At 46.6% G+C, this 18,962-nt stretch overlaps 1 protein-coding gene across 4 annotated transcripts in view; it reads left to right on the forward strand.

The window, feature by feature from the left end:
• The window catches only part of Slc6a3 (solute carrier family 6 member 3), a 34,836-nt gene extending 23,536 nt beyond the window's left edge, over positions 1-11,300 (forward strand). For 3 of the 4 annotated variants that reach the window (XM_040757736.1, XM_040757735.1, XM_040757738.1), the window contains 6 exons: positions 787-915; positions 1,448-1,547; positions 3,142-3,242; positions 4,543-4,710; positions 5,746-5,817; positions 9,837-11,300. In XM_040757736.1, the coding sequence (XP_040613670.1) occupies positions 787-915; positions 1,448-1,547; positions 3,142-3,242; positions 4,543-4,710; positions 5,746-5,817; positions 9,837-9,860 (594 nt within the window). In that variant the 3' untranslated portion in view covers positions 9,861-11,300. The remainder of the gene's footprint in view (positions 1-786; positions 916-1,447; positions 1,548-3,141; positions 3,243-4,542; positions 4,711-5,745; positions 5,818-9,836) is intronic. The other variant, XM_040757737.1, reaches the window with a different exon arrangement.
• The last annotated feature ends 7,662 nt before the right edge of the window (positions 11,301-18,962 follow it).

Genomic DNA, 18,962 nt, shown 5'->3' on the forward strand with positions numbered 1-18,962 from the left:
CAGAGTGATTGACCACCCCTGTACAGCAAGGCCTTTCCTGACCTCTGGACTCCCTTATGATGGATAGAGGCTGGCCGTATCACAGGCTGGGTCTTGGAAACTCTTTGCAGCCCCCTGGTATCCAACCTTAAAGGGGCTGGAGCCAATGAGCTCTCTTAGACTCCCTCAGCCCCATCGACTTCTCAAAACCATTTACTGAGTCCTAATATCAGAATTGGCTGGTGGCAGCTTTGGGCTGCCTCATGCCATTTACCCACCCTGACAGAGCTCAGCAACTGTGTGTTTCCTAGAAGGCCTGAACCAGGAATCCCTCTTCACAAGAGCATGAACCTCATACCACAGCCCTCACCTCCATCTACACCCAGCTGGTAGCCCCTGAGGTTCTTGTGTCCAAGAAGGCACACACACGAGCATTGCTTGAAGACCACAGGCCCTACCTGGCTAGCGCCATTGTGGTGCAACTTGGGGACAGATCCGATGCCAATCCTGGGACTGTGCTTGAGGGAGGGACATTTTGCTTTTATCATGAATTTGCCCCATCACTCTCATAAGACTTTCAGCCACTTGGCACTTCATAGGCCCAGGGACTTCAAGGTGGCTGTGGCTGCCATCCATAGAATCTTCCTGAAGCCTATGTCAGCAGGGAAGCGTCATCAAGCGCTCTTCTTGTCTTACTCCAAGTCTGCTGCACATTCCCTTCTCCACACCACCCTGAGTGGACACTCACTGAACGAAAAGTTAGGCACCGGAAGGGTAGTGTCAACCACCATTCTCTGTGTCCTGCAGATGGGGGGCATGGAGTCTGTGATCACTGGGCTTGTCGACGAGTTCCAGCTACTACATCGGCACCGAGAACTCTTCACTCTTGGCATTGTCCTGACCACCTTCCTGCTGTCTCTCTTCTGTGTCACCAACGTATGTAGTTGCCTGCCCTGGTGTGTCAGCCCTGGTGCCATGGGAACAGACACACTCCATCATTTCTAAGAAGCTTCATCCTCCCCCTCGAGTAAACCTACTTCCCTGTAGTCACAAGCAGAGCAAACGCAGATCTGGAACCTGGTCCCAGAGAGAAGTCAGCACTTGGACAGCATCCAGCATGTGCCTTACACTGACCCTGCATTCCTGGGGGTGGAGGGAGGCTGGAAAGTGGCAGAGGACTTTCTGTGATATCTTGGCCACTTTTGCACTGGAGATACCACCAAGCTTGGCATTTGAGTGTCTCTGCCCCTTGTTATCTGGATCCTGGGAAATGAAAGCAAGGGTGAAGTGGTTTCTATCTTATTTATTTAGGATGTTTCCCTAAGAAACTGTGTGTGAATCCATGACTCAAATCAAACTTTATAGGGGTAAATAGGCTATATCTCCAGAGTGAACCCACAGGATGGGCTACCTTTCAGGGAAAATATTTTGATGTCCCCAAGCTCATGGGGAGCTCCTTCTCTTCCAGGGTGGCATCTATGTATTCACACTGCTGGACCACTTTGCAGCTGGCACATCCATCCTCTTTGGTGTGCTCATTGAAGCCATTGGGGTGGCCTGGTTCTATGGTAAGTCTTGGTGGTCAGACCAGAACTGTGGCATCAGTGTGTCAGCTAAGCCAATGTCTTCTCACTTGTTTTCTGGCAAAACCACTCTAAAAAGAGGCATTTGGACTCCACTGGACTCCAGAAGATTAAGTCATGGCTTTAATGACATCACAGGCTGTGTGGCCAGGGCCTGTCTACTGGATCAAGGACAGCCAAGTGTCTACCTGGGAAGCCATGTTGTGTTCAGAGATTTCAGAGAGGTTGTGTTGTGTGGGAGAGAAATGCTGACTGGACACTGGACCCTTCATAACAATCTGGCAAAAGGCAAATATGCCATCTAGCTAGCCAGGACCCTACCAACAAGCACACAGTAGCTTCGGCTCCAACAGCCAGAGTCTGGTCTACCTGTCATTGTAGAAACCTTGATCATGCAGTTCAGTTGGCCTGTGAGAGGGTCGTCAAACCATGGCCACTTCCCAAAGGTGCATCTCGTACCAAGTTGCTGGAGTGTTAAGTTAGAACCATAGGTCCTCCTTGAGAATAGCCCATCAGCTGGAGCTGATCACAGGCCTTCTAAGAGCTGGCTGGAGGTGGGACCTGAGCTGCAGGACCTTGGGGACCTCATGTAATTGACTGGGGTCTACTCTTTTCTACCTACTGCAGTCTTCTTGCTGCAGTGAGGGTCTAATAGTGTCCTGGGGCCTGACGGGAGCTCTAAGCAGGAGACTTTGATCAGAGCTCTAGTCAGAGACATTCTAGTGAGACCACAATGTCTGCTGAGCTTTTTAAATCTGGGAACCCCGCTGCAGTCACATGAGCCAGAGACCAGGCCAGAAGCGGGTGAAGGGAGTCACTGTGAAGATCTCCTTACCAATTCCTGATTAAGAAAGGCCGAATAACACTGCTGAAAGAAGGGTATTTCTAGAGTGTACTGCTGGAGAAATTCCAGTTATCTGAAGATAGCTTTAAATTAAAAAGCATTACACACACACACACACACACACACACACACACAGAAAGAGAGAGAGAGAGAGACAGAGACAGAGACAGAGAGAGGAATATTCAGCCTTTAAAAAGGAAGAGACTCTGGCACATGCTCCAACATGGATGATGTATGTGCTAACTGAAGCAAGCAAGTCCCCAAAGGACACACACTGTGATGTCACCTACATACTGTCCCTCAAGGGACCAAGTCCCTAGAAGCAAAGTGGAATGCTAGGTGTTGGGGCTGGAGTTGTCATTGAATGGACAGAGTCTCAATTGGGAAAGATGAGAAAACCTTGAGGATGAAAGGTAGTGATACAGCCACTGAGCTGACCCTCAAAACAGTAAGTTTTGTGTTGGGTGTGTTTGCCACAGTGTTTGATAAAGAGGAGATTACTGCTTGCAGAAGGAGGTAGGAAGACTGTAGGACCTGGAGAAGGAGCAGCAGCAGGGTAGGGATGGAGTATTGCTGGGCCCTCAACTCACCCAGCAGACCACAGGCCTCTTTGAAGCATCATCAGAGACAATTAGCGCATGGCTGGATAGAATTAGGGATATGAAGTTTGAGAGGTGAGGACCCTATGTATGTCCAGTTTCATCACTAGTCCCACAACTATCTATTCCCCCTTAGGTGTCCAGCAATTCAGCGATGACATCAAGCAGATGACAGGCCAGAGGCCCAACCTGTACTGGCGGCTATGCTGGAAGCTGGTCAGCCCCTGCTTCCTCCTGGTAAGAACCATGAGCCCTAACACTCCCTGCCTCTGCCCTTGAATCATCCCAATGCCTTGAGATCACTGAGAAAGATGTCAGAGAGCTCATCTGACTTCTTGTAGCAAGTAACAGCGATGTATGATATATGTAGCTCCACAAACCAGCTCACAGCCCTCTGCAGCCTGAAGGAAACCCTTGCACCCACTCAGGTGGTCAGAGGTAGAATACAGCCAGTATAAATGGCTGGGAGGGCTTCCTGAGAGCCCCCACAGCACTGGCTTCTCGTCTCTGCCTGAAACAGTTGATTCTTTTTTTAACCATCCTATCTCTGTCTTCTCCCTTTAACAAGGCCCCTCCCCAGTATGAAAGAGCTGACCTTGATCTTAGGAGACACAATGAAGTCTTTGAGTTTCATTCCACTTTAGTTCACAGTGTAAGATAAAACTTAAACATTATGCTAGACGTTCATTCTACCAACTTCATGGAAGCCTCATTCATGCAATCTTAAACCTAATTTTAAAACCCGTTCCGTATAAGTTATGACCTTAGCAGAAAATAAAAGCTACCTCATGTTTCTCTAAATCGCTGTGTTATCATCTGGCCACAGCAGACAGGGTACACCGAAGGCATGGTATTAGATGACTTCTGCAGCAGATCACACTACCAAACAAATTAACCATATCAAAATCAACTTACATATAGCCGTATGGGTTTGGCAAACACAGTGCTTTCTAGAAAATGTGTCATCTGTTAAACAAGTGTGAGATATGTGTGTCCAAATGTATTTTCCAAGTTGGTATGGTTTGACAGTAAACGGGCACACAGACAAATAGGTATGCATAGTCAGCCACATTTGTGGTATGAATACCCAAAAATGCATCCTACTGCACAACTACTGGACTTGCTATGTTTAGGAAGGGCTATTATGTCCAGGTACAAAGAACACGTATAACTATGCAGTTCATGTGTAGGTACAAAGTACAGGTGTAGCATTAAGCACATGTTTAGGTACACTGTAAATATGCAAGCATAGGGTATAAATACATAGTGCATGTATTGGTGTGCAGTATAGGCACAAGCAGTCTGGTAGGTACACATGTAAGCACACTTATGTATAGGCATGAAGTGCACGTGTAGTTACGAGCATGTGGGTAGGTATACCATTGGTGTCTTAAGAAGAGGTTGTATTGTTTGGGCCAGGCCCAGGTAGCCTGGCTGGGGTTGGCTCTTGTGGCTTGTGTGACTGAGACCTTCTGTAGATAACTTGTTGATTTTTCTCCTCTATCTTCACGCCTGACCTCTGTGCCCTTTATTTCAGTATGTGGTTGTAGTCAGCATTGTGACCTTCAGACCCCCACACTATGGAGACTACATCTTCCCAGACTGGGCCAATGCACTGGGCTGGATCATTGCCACATCCTCCATGGCCATGGTGCCCATTTATGCCACCTATAAGCTCTGCAGCCTGCCGGGGTCCTTCCGAGAGGTGGGTGTTTTCAAGGGGGCTCCTCCCCCTAATGGTTCAGGTGTCTCCATCCCTGGACCATCTCAGCCAGCAGGAGGTTGGAGTTGGGACCATGATGGGATGGTGGGTTGGTGCAACAGAAAGGAAGGGAATGTATTTGCATGGCATATTTGTGTTTATGTGTGCTGGTGTGCCCACACATGAGGCTGTATGTGTGCACACTCATGCATGCCCATGTGTTCACACCACATACATAACTGACTATGCATACCTATTTGTCTGTGTATTCCGTGTATACCAGTGTATCTATATGATTTGCTCTGTGCATCCATGTGTCTGGGTGATACCTGTCTATGCTTACGTGTCCTGTTTGACCCTCCCTGGCAACTATTCATGGAAGAATAAGAACTTATATGAGTGAACTAATAGTTCCCTGAGACCATCCTCCACTTGAGTTTCAGGGGCTCATTGAAGCAGTTTTTCTGCATTGAGCAACAAATTCCTTTACACCTGTGGGGTCCAAAGACTCCCCCTTGGAGCCACAGCATCCCTTGGTATTAGATACTGCAATAGGTCCCTCATCTCACAGGCTGCTACTCAGAGGTCCATCATCAGTCACACCATACCAGGTCTAGAACAGAAGCAGAGTATGTGGTTGGTGCACAGCCTCTCTGATGACAAACTTAGAAGTAATTGGGACTGCCATAGTGTCCAGCTGAGAATCAAAGACAATCCTGGGACCTGAAGTCTATTCTGGAGGCCCAGGTGACATCTAGGCTCTAAGAACAGACAAGTAGAAGGAAGCAATACTTCCTGTAGAGGACAAGTAACAATGAGGGACTTGCATGCATCCACGGAGGGATAGAACTCTCAGCTAGCATTGCCCCTACTGTGCATCAGAGCGTCGTTGGTTTGCCCTCACTCAGAGTTAAGGACCTGAGGCTGTGACTCCTGAGCCTGATTCCTTTGGGGGAAATCCTCATTGTTATAGTTGGTGCTGACTGGTCTGTGCCAACCTGGGCTCCGTGCCATACCAACAACCCTATTCTCTCTTAGAAACTGGCCTATGCCATCACGCCTGAGAAAGACCGCCAGCTAGTGGACAGAGGGGAGGTACGCCAATTCACGGTGAGTCTAACACCCTGTTCAACTCCCAGGGAGGGCAACCAAGGAGACTTGAAAAGTGTCCTCTAATTGCTCTAACACTCATGATACCCACAGCCACTCTCACAGGTCCGGAAGACCAGGAAGCTCTGTATAGGAAAGAATTGGCCACACCAGCAGAGCTTTGATGCTGGCCAGGGCTACCCAGAAGCCCTAACTGGTGGGCGGGGCAGCCAGCAAGTAGAAGAAGTTCATGGAGAGGAGCAGCCAGGACGACATTGGCAGGGATGGCTGCTCGAGGGGAAGAGCCCTGTGGGGACAAATGTGAGACTCCTTAGGATCCGTAACCTCCATTCTTGGAGAGATTACAAGAGAAGGATCATGAGACAGAGGGCCTGAAGTAGCTTGGGAAGCTGAGCCGGGAAGGCTGGGGAAGCTTGGCGTTAATCGTCCCTTTTGCTTTCTCAGTGGTTCTAAGATTTAAGTATCTTTTGCAACACTAACATACACCTCAAGTTTCACCCTGATAATCGCACGGGGCTGACTGAGCCACTCACAGATAGGGGAGCGTCATCTTTCTCCCTTTAATTGTTTGTCCTGTTTTCTGTTTGTTTTCCTCCTTGTTGCTGTTTTTATCTGTTGAGTTTTTTGCTTTTCCTTGCTCCACTCATCTGTTTCCACTTGCTTGGAACCTGTACATTTTAATTCTTAAAATAGTTATCTTTGAGCGAGACACACATTTCCCTCAAAGTCTAAAGCTAATATCTCAGCTCGCCTTTTGAGCAGCACTTACAATGACTTAAAACCATGCTGCTGGTTACCAAGTCATTGTCTTGTGTTCTGTGCCTTTCTTTCTAAACCACAAGTCAGACATTGCTGCTGTGGGTTTACAGTGTTACAGCTTTAGGCAAACCATGCCCTGGGGTTCATGTGTACTTGCTGTTCATGTCTTCGCCACATTTTCAGTGTGCGTTTTTCTTTCCAGAAGCATTTTCTGGGTTCTCAAAAACAAATCCTTGAGACATCTCCTTAATGAGCTCTCACAGCAGACTCCCCTACCTTCAGGGGTCTAAACAATTTGCTGGTGTCCTGAAAGCTCGCAGTCCCCCAGTCCTAAGGGCCTTTATTCTTCTGTTTTGCTTCTGGACTCTAGGATATATGCCTGGGTCCTTTGGGACTCCTATCTGCACTTGGATGCTTTCATATTTGGACTTCAGGGGCACAGTTGCACATTGGCTGTGGTCACTGGTCCAAATGTTATCTGCTTGTTCCCTGAATTTTCCTCTCTGTCTTTTGGATGCTTTCTGATGTAACTCCCTGCCCATGCTTCTGTGCTTACTGAATCACTGGGAACTTCCTATGCCTTTATTGATCCACCCACTCATTTTAAAATCAATTTTTTCTAGAGTGTGTAATCTTCTGTGAACCTTTGCAGAAGGCTTAACCTCTTGCCTGTCACAGTTTCTTCTTTAGAGGTTCATTTCTGGGTCTTTTTATATCTTCTATGCCTCCTCTTAACTTTTTTGAGCAAACACAGTGAGATTATCTGAGATTTGAACTTTTCTGTCAGTCAGGGTCAGTGTCAGACTTTGCTCACTGGGGCTATTTTTTAAATCTTGCTTTTTGTTCTGGTAAAGTTTAATCTCAGTCAAGGTATGTGGCTTTTTCCTATTGCATCCTAGATAATTTTAACCCGTGTGTGTGTGTGTGTGTGTGTGTGTGTGTGTGTGTGTGCACCAGTGCGCATGCACGCGTGCCTGTGGAGGCTGGAAAAATACCCTAGGAGATGCTGGGCGTCACCTTCAGGACCACACCTGACATTTCTACACAAATTTCTGGGGTTGAACCCAGGTCCTCGTGCTAGCAAAGCAAACAGTTTGCCAACTGAGCCCCCTCCCAGACCCCTATATGTCAGATGTTTTGTTTTGGTTTAGACAGGGTTTCACTATGTAACTCTGCCGATCTGGAACTTGCTATACAGACCAAGCTGGTCTTAAACTTATCGAGATATACCTGCTTCAGCTTTCTGAATGCTGGCATTAAAGGAATGAGCCACCACACCTGGCTGAATATTTTCGGTACCTTTAAATATTCTTGGAGCGCCTTGGATCTTTGGAGGAGTGCTTTTTAAGATCTGTTGGGTGGGTCCCAAGGGGGCATTGACATTGATCTGTCTCTGTGCCCCAGCATAGATCTGGGTTAGAGGGTTTCCAACCCTACTGCAGGGGCAGACACTGATCCAGCCCTCAGTGCCGGTTCCCATACCCTGTCACAGGCTCCTGTGGGTGTCACACCTGCTGCTCAGGACTCAGCCCATCTCTGTTGGTGCTCTTTGCTGCTCTGTCCTGCCATCTCCAGCCACACGGGTCCTTCACATTCCAAGGAGTTCTCTGGGCTCTCACTCTACTCTGAAGTCAAGGCATCAGGCTGGGTAGCTGCCTCATTCATTCTTCCTGAGGTATCACTTAACCATGGCCATCAGATGTCCAGTGTCTTGCAAACCCCATGGACACCTGCAGTGTTCAACTGGGGTTGTTTCAAATGGTAAATTCAGCCTTGTTATTCCCCTTCTATCAGAAATCTGTGTGTGACTCTGGTCTATCCATGTTGCCTGTTCAGTAATATTCCTTATGCCAACAGCCCATAATTTATCCCTAATTGTATGCACACCTCTAGAAGCTATGCTTTGACCCTCGTTTGCTCCAGTAAAGCATACATCTCTGGACTCACACATGCCAGTCTCTTTTTCTAGTATCCCACACATAACTGTGTTATATTGTGCCAGCTACAACATCTCTGGTCCTGGACTCTGAACTCTAGGCTCTAGGATCTGGCTCTTGGTGATCCTTGCTCAGAGCTCTGTGTTCCAGTTTTTGAAAAAAAATAAGTCACCCTATGCCCTCCTTTCTCAGTGTCACCTAATCACCTGCTTCTGTTGGTGACAAGGACAGAGGGGTGAGGCTGTCTCCAAAGCTGCTGCACTTGAATATAATTCTGTGTTCTGGCCCTCCCCTGTGTACCTTCAGCCAGAATTCTATTTATTTTTTGACCCCCTTGGCACACTAGCCCAGTGCCTGTGCTAGCCTAACCTGCAGACTGCCTTAGACCCTGCCCACCTCAGGCCATGCTGTGGCATGTTCGGACCAGGGCCAAAGAAGCCCCCAAAGAGCCATTTGAGAGGATGCCAAAGAGATTATCCTATGACAGCAATGGCCATGGCCTCTCTCCTGTCTCTGGTTTAATGTGTCAGACAATAGTCTTATGAGCCTTGTTTGGAAAACATTTGGCAGCACAGAACTCTCCAGTCAGTGAGTGTCAGCAGATGGCTATGATCACAAATGGGTTGAGCAAGCAGCAGAACAGCAGGATGCTGGTCTCAATGCCAGAACCATCCTTGCTGCTCTCCACTTGCACCTGAACCACGCCCAGCAAAACAGGCTTCAGAGTGCAGCACCCTCTGGGATGGACCCAACAGTTTCAGCATGCAGGGGAGAAGGACACTGCTGGGCCACTCACAAACGAGTAGGAGGATGATATGGAGCCAGCTCTGGGTCTAAAGTTGTCCTTCCAATCTCACTTCAACTGCTGGTCACAAATATGCTGGCCAGTCCTCTGCCCTTCTAAACAACTGAGATCTATAGGCGTGATTATTTGTTGTTAGGTTGGCTCTGTTTTATTTTGCTTTATTCTGCCTTTTTTTTTCTTTTGTTGAGACAGAATCTTACTGTATCCCAGGCTAAGCCTCAGCTCATAGCAATCCTCCTGCTTCAGCCTCCTGAGTGTTGTAATTACAGACTTTAGCCACTGCTCCTAGTTTCTGTGCCTCTTTTTAATCAAACAATTCAGTACTTAAACGTTTCCACTGGGTCCTTGGCTCTTGGTGCCCCTCAAGAGTGGCATCCATCAGTGGTAAGCTCCCCGTGGGCGAGTGGTGCCACCTGTTGAGTTGTTGGATCAATCCTGATTTCATCGTAAGGCCACCAAGCCATAAGTGACAGTTCTAAGGTCTACTCCTCACATCTGAATAAATGCTTTCTTTCCAGCTGCGCCACTGGCTGTCGGTGTAAAGAGGAAGGAGACAGCAGCCAAGTGAGCCATCTCACGACAGCAGGGACAGGGAGCTCCCTAAAGGAAACCCAAACACCACGAAAGGAGGACCGCTTCTCCCCTCCCCCTTTGCCATAAGGAAAAGTAATCAGAGCGTGGGCTTCAATCTTTGACTGTTCACACCCAATCCATGCTACAAAAATGAAACCTCTCTCTGAACATGGCTGAAAGAACGCACACCTCTATACAGTGAGGTCAACCATGTCCCTTGTCCCTACTAGATGGAAAAGACCTGGTTGTTATCCTATTCCTACAAGGCTGATTCCCTCATCTGTGGTCACCCTAGGAGAACAGGTATTACTGTCCCCTACACCCTAGGAGATGGACCTTAGTACTTATATATACACTGTGCCAGAATCCTTGTGCTCACAATAGCTGCCTAAATCAATTCTTTTGCTCAAATTTACAAATGTCCAGCATCCTGTTTTGTCTGCTTCGTAGAAGGTAGAAAAGACAGTCAATATATGCCAAGTGCTTTCCTGGTGCTTGGCTCTGAGCAGACACCGTGACCTTAGCATCCTGTTCACACATCACACACACACAGGGTCTGTTCTGAGCCATGGAGGACAAGGGACTTGGTGAAAGTGACCACAGAGTCTGTTTTTTTTCCTTTATAGCTGAGATAAATAGATATGAAATAAGGTTTGGATACAACCCCTATTCCTGGCCCCTGGGAGGCCTGCTCAGCTTGTGTCACTTCAGTATGGAACTCCAGGCCACAGAGAACTCACAGCCAGTGTGTCCCAACCCCTGGACACCTGCTCTTCACAGGGGTTCCAAAGCAGAAGATCATATTTCTGGCCTGGAGCTCTGCCTGTTCTTTGGGTTTGATTTCCCAGAGTCTCCCATCACATCAATGGACATTATCCATTTTAGAAACGGCTTTTTTTAAATCATATTTATGTGTGAATCAAAATGACTCTCAAAATGCAAGGCTAGTTTGTTCAGATCTGTTTGCTGATGTCCCTGTTTCTGTTTACAAGAGTAATTAGCAATACCATAGGAAGAAGGTAGACCAAGAACCACCTTCCCACAGAGTGCTGGCTTTAGCCCCTGGAGTAAAATGCCGATGTCATGATTTTCCTTTGAGCTAATAAATATGAACTTTGGCCTGCCCTGTATTCTGTGGAAATGGTACCATATGTCTGTCTGTGAGAGCCAAACTTAGGCATCCTCTGCAAATAGACATTGGCGTGAGGGACTGGAGTGGGCTGCCAGGTGGAAGGTACAGGTCTATGGGCTTCAAGACTGCAGTGTGGCTGAGAGGAATCGGATTTACTATCTTCTCTCTGAGGAGTGGCTCCATGTAGAAATCCAGGTGTTGTCAGCATCTGTTTTGTCTCCATAGTTAGTACCTTGTATGGGTCCTTACAAACAATAAAAGAAATACATGTTGGAAACAGGCTCATCCGTGTGTTTCTTGGCTGTTACCATGTACAGCATCCTGCTCATACAAGGGGAAGAGGGGTGGGTCCAGCTCCCCCAGAGAGAGCTTTCTTTCATCCAAATACCCCTCAGCCTGTCCCCTACCCCACTTTACATCCCCCACACACCTCCACACCTGCTTCTCCCAAGCCTGGAGTAAGTTTATACGTGGGACCTCATTACAGGCGTGCTAGCTGTAGTATTGACCCTGCTCCAGGTCCAAACCACTGTGATGTGTGTGGCACTCACTTTAGCACTAACCTGCTCTTGTCAGGAGGGCACATTGTCTACCTGCCCACCTTCCTCTAGTCCTTCTCTCAGCACCCTGTCAGCTCCCTCCACATCCAGACTCGGGCCCCCAGCCCAACCACCAGCACAGCTGTCTGAGATTCCATTTCAGAGACAAACCCCAGGATCTTCTGAGTGGGCCTCTAGGTTCTCTTTTATTCTGTGACTGGAGGAAGTCATTGGACATTGAGAGGCCAAGACACACCTAAAGGAAAGCTCTGTCAGTCTCCTTGTGATTGGTTTAGTGTGACTTGTGACAAGTCATGTAGTCATCAACACCATGACAATACAATAGTCTCCCTATAACCCATGATAGAACAAGCACTTCCATCCACGTGACCACTGCCAGATTCCCCCTCCCCCACCAAAAAAATCAACCTCACTTCCTTCAGGTTTTACTCCTCTGAAAAATTACTGGAGAAGTCACCACAACCCCAGATCCACATAGTAAGCAAAAGCCTTCCTTCCAGGGCCTACTGCCTGTGAGCCTCAGAATGCTGGCCACAGCAGCCCCAAGGGTGGTAGATGAACTTCCTGTTGGTTGTGGCTGCTGTAGTGCCAGCCACTCTGTAGCTATACATACAGCAGTGCATGCACAGGGGCTTGGGGAGTGGTGTGCTAGCCAATGTCTGTGGCTCAGGACATCACAGGGCTGGGACTACTCACCATCCCCCACTTCCCAGCCTCCAGCTTTTGGCTGATCACACTATACCCTGCACAGCACAAGAGGAGAAGAAGGCATGAGGGCCAAGTGGGAGCCAAAGCTCTCTGAGATGAGTGATATGAACAAGCACCTTGAGAAAACACAGGGAGCTCCATGTAGATTATGGCCCAGGACTGAAGCAGCCACTGAACCACATCTCTGGAACCATTAACTTCCTCTGACAGGCTTTACAGTCATCCAAACCTAGAAGGAGCTGTGCGGAACATCAGTGACTGGAGACTGACTTGCCTAATGCTCTCTACAACACATGATTTGGAAAATGTCCTAAGGAGCAAGGGAGTGGGAGGTGTATGCTTGGAACGTGTAAAGACCTCTTACAAATCAATAAAATGGCGGTTCTTTGAGGAAACAGACAAAAATCATGAGTGGGTACTGAGTGACTCATCTTTTATTACTGCAGCAAACACCCAAGAAAACCAGCTCATAAAGAAAAAGGGGTTGTTTCACTCACAGCTTTGGAGATTCCAGTCCATGACTGGTTGGTCCTATTCGCTTGGGGCAGTAGTAACACAAGCATCATGACAACAATAAATATCAAAATGGATCCATCTTGGGATGGGACATTAAAGAGAGGAAAAACAGGTGGTTAGAATACCACAATCCCCTTCAAGAGTATTCCCCCTGACCTAACCCCCTCCACTAGGCTCCACTTCCTAAAGGTTCAACTACCTCCTAATAACGTAAAACTAGAAACCAAGCCTTTAGTCTAGAGGCACATTTGGTTACATTCCAGATCTGAACTTCAGCAGATTCACTCCAATGGAAAGTGGCTCAGTGGTCAGAATCTAGAGAAAGAGGCCCAGACTCACAATCAAAGAACCACAAGGAAACCCTTTCAATCCTGAAACAGCTAACCCCTAACGTATTTGACAGTGTGTGTAGGTGAGAATGGGGGACAAGAGCACCGGTGCATTCTGGGTAGGAGTATGCATCACTGCAGTGGCTTGAGGAGGATGTGGAAAAATTGACTTTCTAGTTGTAGGTACTGTTGTAGACGCTTCCCATGTGTGGGAATCCCTTCACCCGTCAGCCGTGGCACACCCACACACACTGTAGTGATGCTCTAACAGTCTACACTGTGACCTGGCCCCAGAGACTGCCTCAGGCCTCGTCTATCACCAAGCCAACCTGACCTGATACCTCTTTTGAACCAGGGTGAGTTGTACTCCACCTGAAACCATACTTGCTCTGAGCCCCTTTATTTCCTTATTCTATTTGTTTAACCCTTTCTAATTCTCTCACAAGAACTCCACCATGGAGTGAGGGCACAAGACTCTTGCTCAAGAATTCTCAGAAGTTCCAACCTCAGCAATGTGTGCCGTAATTTTTTAAAATTGGCTCAAGAGAGAAAAGATTCAAGCAGAGGGTTTTTTATTTGAGAAAGGGATCATAAAAGGGGAAAGAGAATCTGGAAAGACCAGCCTCCAGAGATAGGAGCAGCAGGATAAGAGAGCAGGGAGTGCAGGAGGAAGGGAGGGAGAGAGGGAAGGATGGGAGGTGGGCAGGGCCCTTTTAAAGGGGAACATAGTGAATATGCACAGGTGGTGCTCTTAGTGGCTGCAGCTGAGGGCGTATCCTGTCAGAACCCTAATGACAGACCAGTACAGATGCCTGAATACTAACAATATGTTCACCCACGGCTGCAGTCTACTTCGGTGTGCCCATCAACGATCATATGTCATATCCAAGTCCTGTGATCTATCTTTTGTACCCACCAAGGTTCATATGCCATCCTGAGAGCATCAACATTGTACCAGAGTTCACACACATACACACACGAGTGTTCATAAAAGTCCAAACTGGGCACAGCTGATGTTAAAGGAAACATATTCCTGCTTGTTATAAGGAAGAACCTTTAATTAATAACACTGACCCTATATGGGATATGGCTATAGGTTGAACTGTTGAATCGCTCCCACATACCTAAAGAAGTCCTACTCCCTAATACCTATGAAGATGACTTTATAGATTTTTATTGCATTTATTGTATATGCACACGCATGTCAGAGAACTACTTGAAGGAGCTGATTGTCTCCTTCTACCATAAGAGTCCCAGTGATTGAACTCAGGCCATCAGGGTTGAGTTCTTCTTGCTGAGTCATCTTGCTGCCCCCAAAGTGACTTAAGCAAAGACAGATACCATCATGGATGACCCTAATCCAACATAACTAGACTCCTTATGAGGAAGGAGAAAGACTCCATGATAGAAACACAGGGAAAGGATGCCGTGGAACCATAGAAGCATAGATGGAAAAGGGAGACTTCAAACCAAGACACACCAGAATTGGAAAGAAGGCTGGAGGCCATGTGAGGCATATATTCTCCCCACCCTGCAGGTGCCTAGAGGGCCTGGCTATCTTCATGTTGGGTAGTTTTGCTGTGTGGTTAATTCTGCGTCTTCACATTTGACTCATCTGCAAATGACACTATGTACGTAAGGGCTTGTGACTGTGAGTTTTGTTAAGTTCTAACATTTAATAATTTTTCAACTGCTTCATACTTTTTAAACATGGTTTTTTAAACCATCTTTTGAGAGTTCCTTAGATGTATACAATGTGTTTGGAACACATTCGACTCATACTCCTTCCAGATCAAACCCAGCCCTACAATCCCTCCTCTTTTTGTATATCCTACTAGTTCTAGTTTGTGGTACCCGTATACTCCTGTTTATGGGGACATCCACTAGAGTAACATAGACCTACCAGGGGCCACACCTTTAAAGAAAACTGACTCCCTCTCAAGAGATGTCAACTGTCAGTAACTCCTCAGCTAGGAGTAGGGGCTCACCACCCTTTCACACAACCATGCTAGAATATTAATAGGCTTGGTCATGTGTAGGCAACTACACAATAAAATACACAGCTGTGAATAATGAGTGTGATAGTCCTGGCAAGTCCAGAATACACCAGAATGCTCTGGTACTCCCCAACCTCTGGCTCTTACACTCTTTCTGGCCCCTTTCCTGAGTCGTAGGGAGAGGGCATGATACAGATGTCATACTTGTGGCCAAACACTCTGCAGACATTTATTCCCTGTGCTTTGACCATCTCTGAGTTTCTACATTAACTATTAACTGCACAGAGACTTCCCTAATGTCTGAAAGCTGTAGTTCTTTGTCTAGACAAGAGACCCCATGAAATTCTCCCCCTCCCATGTTGGCATGCCCTTTGATAGCCCTCTCGTTCCAGTCTTGCTTATGCAGCCATTTGGAGGGGAGACTTCGCAGACTTCCTGGTGTTGTGGCTCTTAGAGTCTTTCTGTCCCATTTTTTTTCTGTGATGTTCCCTGAGTCATAGCCAACTGTGATGTAGATGTGTCCATTGGGCTCCCCACAATCTGCTGATATCTGCATTGTGTACAGTTGTTGTTTCCTCTGGTGGTCTCCATTTGCTGTAAAGAAAGACATCTTTGATAGGGGACGGTAGCTACACTTATCTGTGGGCATAAGGATAAAATTTGGAAGGTTAGTAAGGCAATGTGCTGGTCTAGCTGTCTAATTAGGCTTAAGGTCTATGCGGCAGGAAGGAAATCATGTCTGGTACTGGAAACCTAGCTAGCCTCCCTGCAATAGTGAGGTCATGAACTTTGGAAAAGAATCTACTGCCACTGCCACCTTGCTAGACCAGCACAATGCCTTACTAACCTTCCAAATTTTATCCTTATAGTCATGTTATGCAACTACTGACTGCTTGGAGAAGGAGCCTCCTTATTGGTTACCCAATGCAGAGTGGTCATCTTTGAAACCATATTCACACAGCACACACACACACACACACACACACACAATCAGCAGGTTCTACATATATATTTGCACACACATACGTGTGTGTGTCTGTGTGTGTGTGTGTGTGTATGTATAACCAAAGAGAAAGAAGCTATCCACTTCACAATGCAGGTCATGAGAGGGAGTCAGGATAGGGTAACTGAGATGGTCAGGATATAATTCTATTTCAATTAAAATGTTAAAAAGAAAAGAAAGAATTGGGAGGCAAACAAAAAAAGGGCTAAGGCCTACACGAATCCATGGGTATAAAAGTAGGAATTTAGAAAGAAAATTGATACTATGTCCATTTGACGAAATGACATTTAGAAGATTCACCCCTGGGGCCTATAAACTCCCTATCAACTCCCCAAACATAGATTAGTGGCCAGATTTAAAGTATCAGGCATGCACTTCATCCTGTGGCGTGGACTCTAAATCCAGTCAGAAAGTGATTGGTTACTGCCATAACACTGTGCTGCTATTGAATATAGCGCATCTCTTGTCACTCAGATCATCACTGTCACTCACACAGCTATGTAATACTGTTGATGACTTTCTTATCCAGTACTATGAAAACTAAGTAGTAGAACAGAAGTCTCCTGGTTAGCATCAACTTGATTTCTCAATGATCCATGGCAGTATGTATGGTGTCTTCAGCAGTAAGGTCTTACCAGTTCCGATGGGCATACAAGAACAATGGGCAACAGCCTATATTGTTTTGGGGGTCTCCATAACACTCCTGAATAGCAAGTTAAGGGGAGGAACCCCACAGCTGGCACTGGATTTTTATTAGTAGTCTATTATTATGCATATCTGGGAGTAAGTCATTTTACATTTAGTTAATGTAATCATGGTATAGTTCAATTTTTTCTTAACTCTGTTATCATTTCTAACCTATGTGATTCTTTTTATTAATTAATTTGTTTATTTGACATCCCAGGCACAGTTTCTCCTCCCTCCCCACTACCATTCCTGTTCCCACCCCCAATCCACTCATCCATTTCTGTTCAGGAAAGGGCAGGTCTCCCATGGTTATCAACAAAACATGGCATATCGAGTTGCAATAAGACTAAACACCTCCCCATGTATTAAGGCTGGGCAGGATGACCCAGTATGAGGAGTAGTGTTCCAAAAGCTAGTAAAAGAGTCAAAGACAGCCCCTGCTCCTACTATTAGAAGTTCCACAAGACAACCAAGCTACACAACTATAACATTTATGTAGAGTGCCTCTGTCAGTCCCATGCCGGCTCCTTGGCTGTCAGTTCAGTCTCTGTGAACCCGGGTTAGTTGATTCTGTGGAATTTCTTATAGTGTCCTTGACCCCTCTGGCTTCTAAAATCTTTTCTTCCCCTCTTCTGCAGGATTCCCCAAGCTCCACCTAAAGTTTGGATGTGGGTCTCTGCATTTGTTTCTCTCAGTTTGCTCTCTTATGACAATTGGGCTAGGCACCAATCTATGAGTATAACAACGTCATTAGGTATCATTACATTGACATTCTTCCCTCAAGTAGTGTTTGGTTCTATCTCTGGGTCATCCAGCCTATGGGTCCTGGGCTCTCGGCAGTGTCAGGGGTTTGATTACTCTCCTGCCATGGGTTTTAGGCCGCTCCCTCAATCTCTAGGTCACCCTTACCTCAGCACATCCCGTAGGCGGGACAGACTGTAGATAGAAGATTATGTGGCTGGGTTGATTTCCCACTCCCTCCATGTGAAGTCTTCCCTGGTCACAGGAGATAGCCAGTTCAAGCTATGTATCCCCTCTTATTAGGAGTCTTAGTTGGGGTCATCCTTGTAAATTCCTGGGAGATTCCTTTACACCAGGTTTTTATCTGGCCCTGAAATGCCCCCCCTTTTCCAGTGTCTCTTTTGGTACTCTCCCCCTTCATCCCCAACCTGATGTCTCATGTTTCCATTCCCACCCACCCCTGTCCACTCACAAAATCTCTTCTCTTTCCCCTTCCCAGGGAGATCCAGGCATCCCCCTTGAGCCTTCCTTGTTGCATAGTCTCTCTGGGTCTGTAGATTATAGTATAGTTATCCTTTATTTTACAGTTAGTAATTGAATACATACTAGTTTTGTCTTTCTGGGTCTGAGTTACCTCATTTAGGATTTTTTTTCTAGTTCCATCCATTTGCCTTCAAATTTCATGATGTCATTGTTTTTAACAGCTGAATAATACTCCATTGCATAAATGTACCACATTTTCTTTAACCATTCCTCAGTTGAGGGGCACCTAGATTGTTTCCAGGTTCTGACTATTACAAATAAAACTGCTATGAACATAGTTGAGCAAGTGTCCTTGTGGTGTGACTGAGCATCCTTTGGGCATATGCCCAAGAGTGGTAGAGCTGGGTCTTATGGTAGATCAATTGCCAGTTTTTTGAGAAACAACCATATTGATTTCCAAATAACCTATGTCATTCTTTTTTTTTCTTTTTTGGTTTTTCGAGACAGGGTTTCTCTGTATTGTTTTTGGAGGCTGTCCTGGAACTCTGGAGACCAGGCTGGCCTCGAACTCACAGAGATCTGCCTGCCTCTGCCTCCCGAGTGCTGGAATTAAAGGCGTGTGCCACCAACGCCCGGCAACCTATGTCATTATTATGGGAATTTTCCAAATTGTTCAAGTCTTCACCATCTCCATGATAAATAGACCTGTATTGTTGGATAATCATCACAGAAGCCCAGGGAGCCTCCGGATCTGGCTTCTAGGTGCTGAAGAAATCAAGTCTCCAGACTGAGAGTCTGAGGCCTGAGACTGCAAAGCTCAATGGTGCTGACCCAGGCTTCACACTCTCCTTGTCTTGTACCACCCACTTGTTCCCTCCATTTGAAAAAAATCTTTCCAACCCCACCCACCACTGT

Source organism: Mesocricetus auratus, unplaced genomic scaffold (genome assembly GCF_017639785.1).
Source record: "Mesocricetus auratus isolate SY011 unplaced genomic scaffold, BCM_Maur_2.0 Super-Scaffold_100015, whole genome shotgun sequence".
Lineage (NCBI taxonomy): Eukaryota > Metazoa > Chordata > Mammalia > Rodentia > Cricetidae > Mesocricetus > Mesocricetus auratus.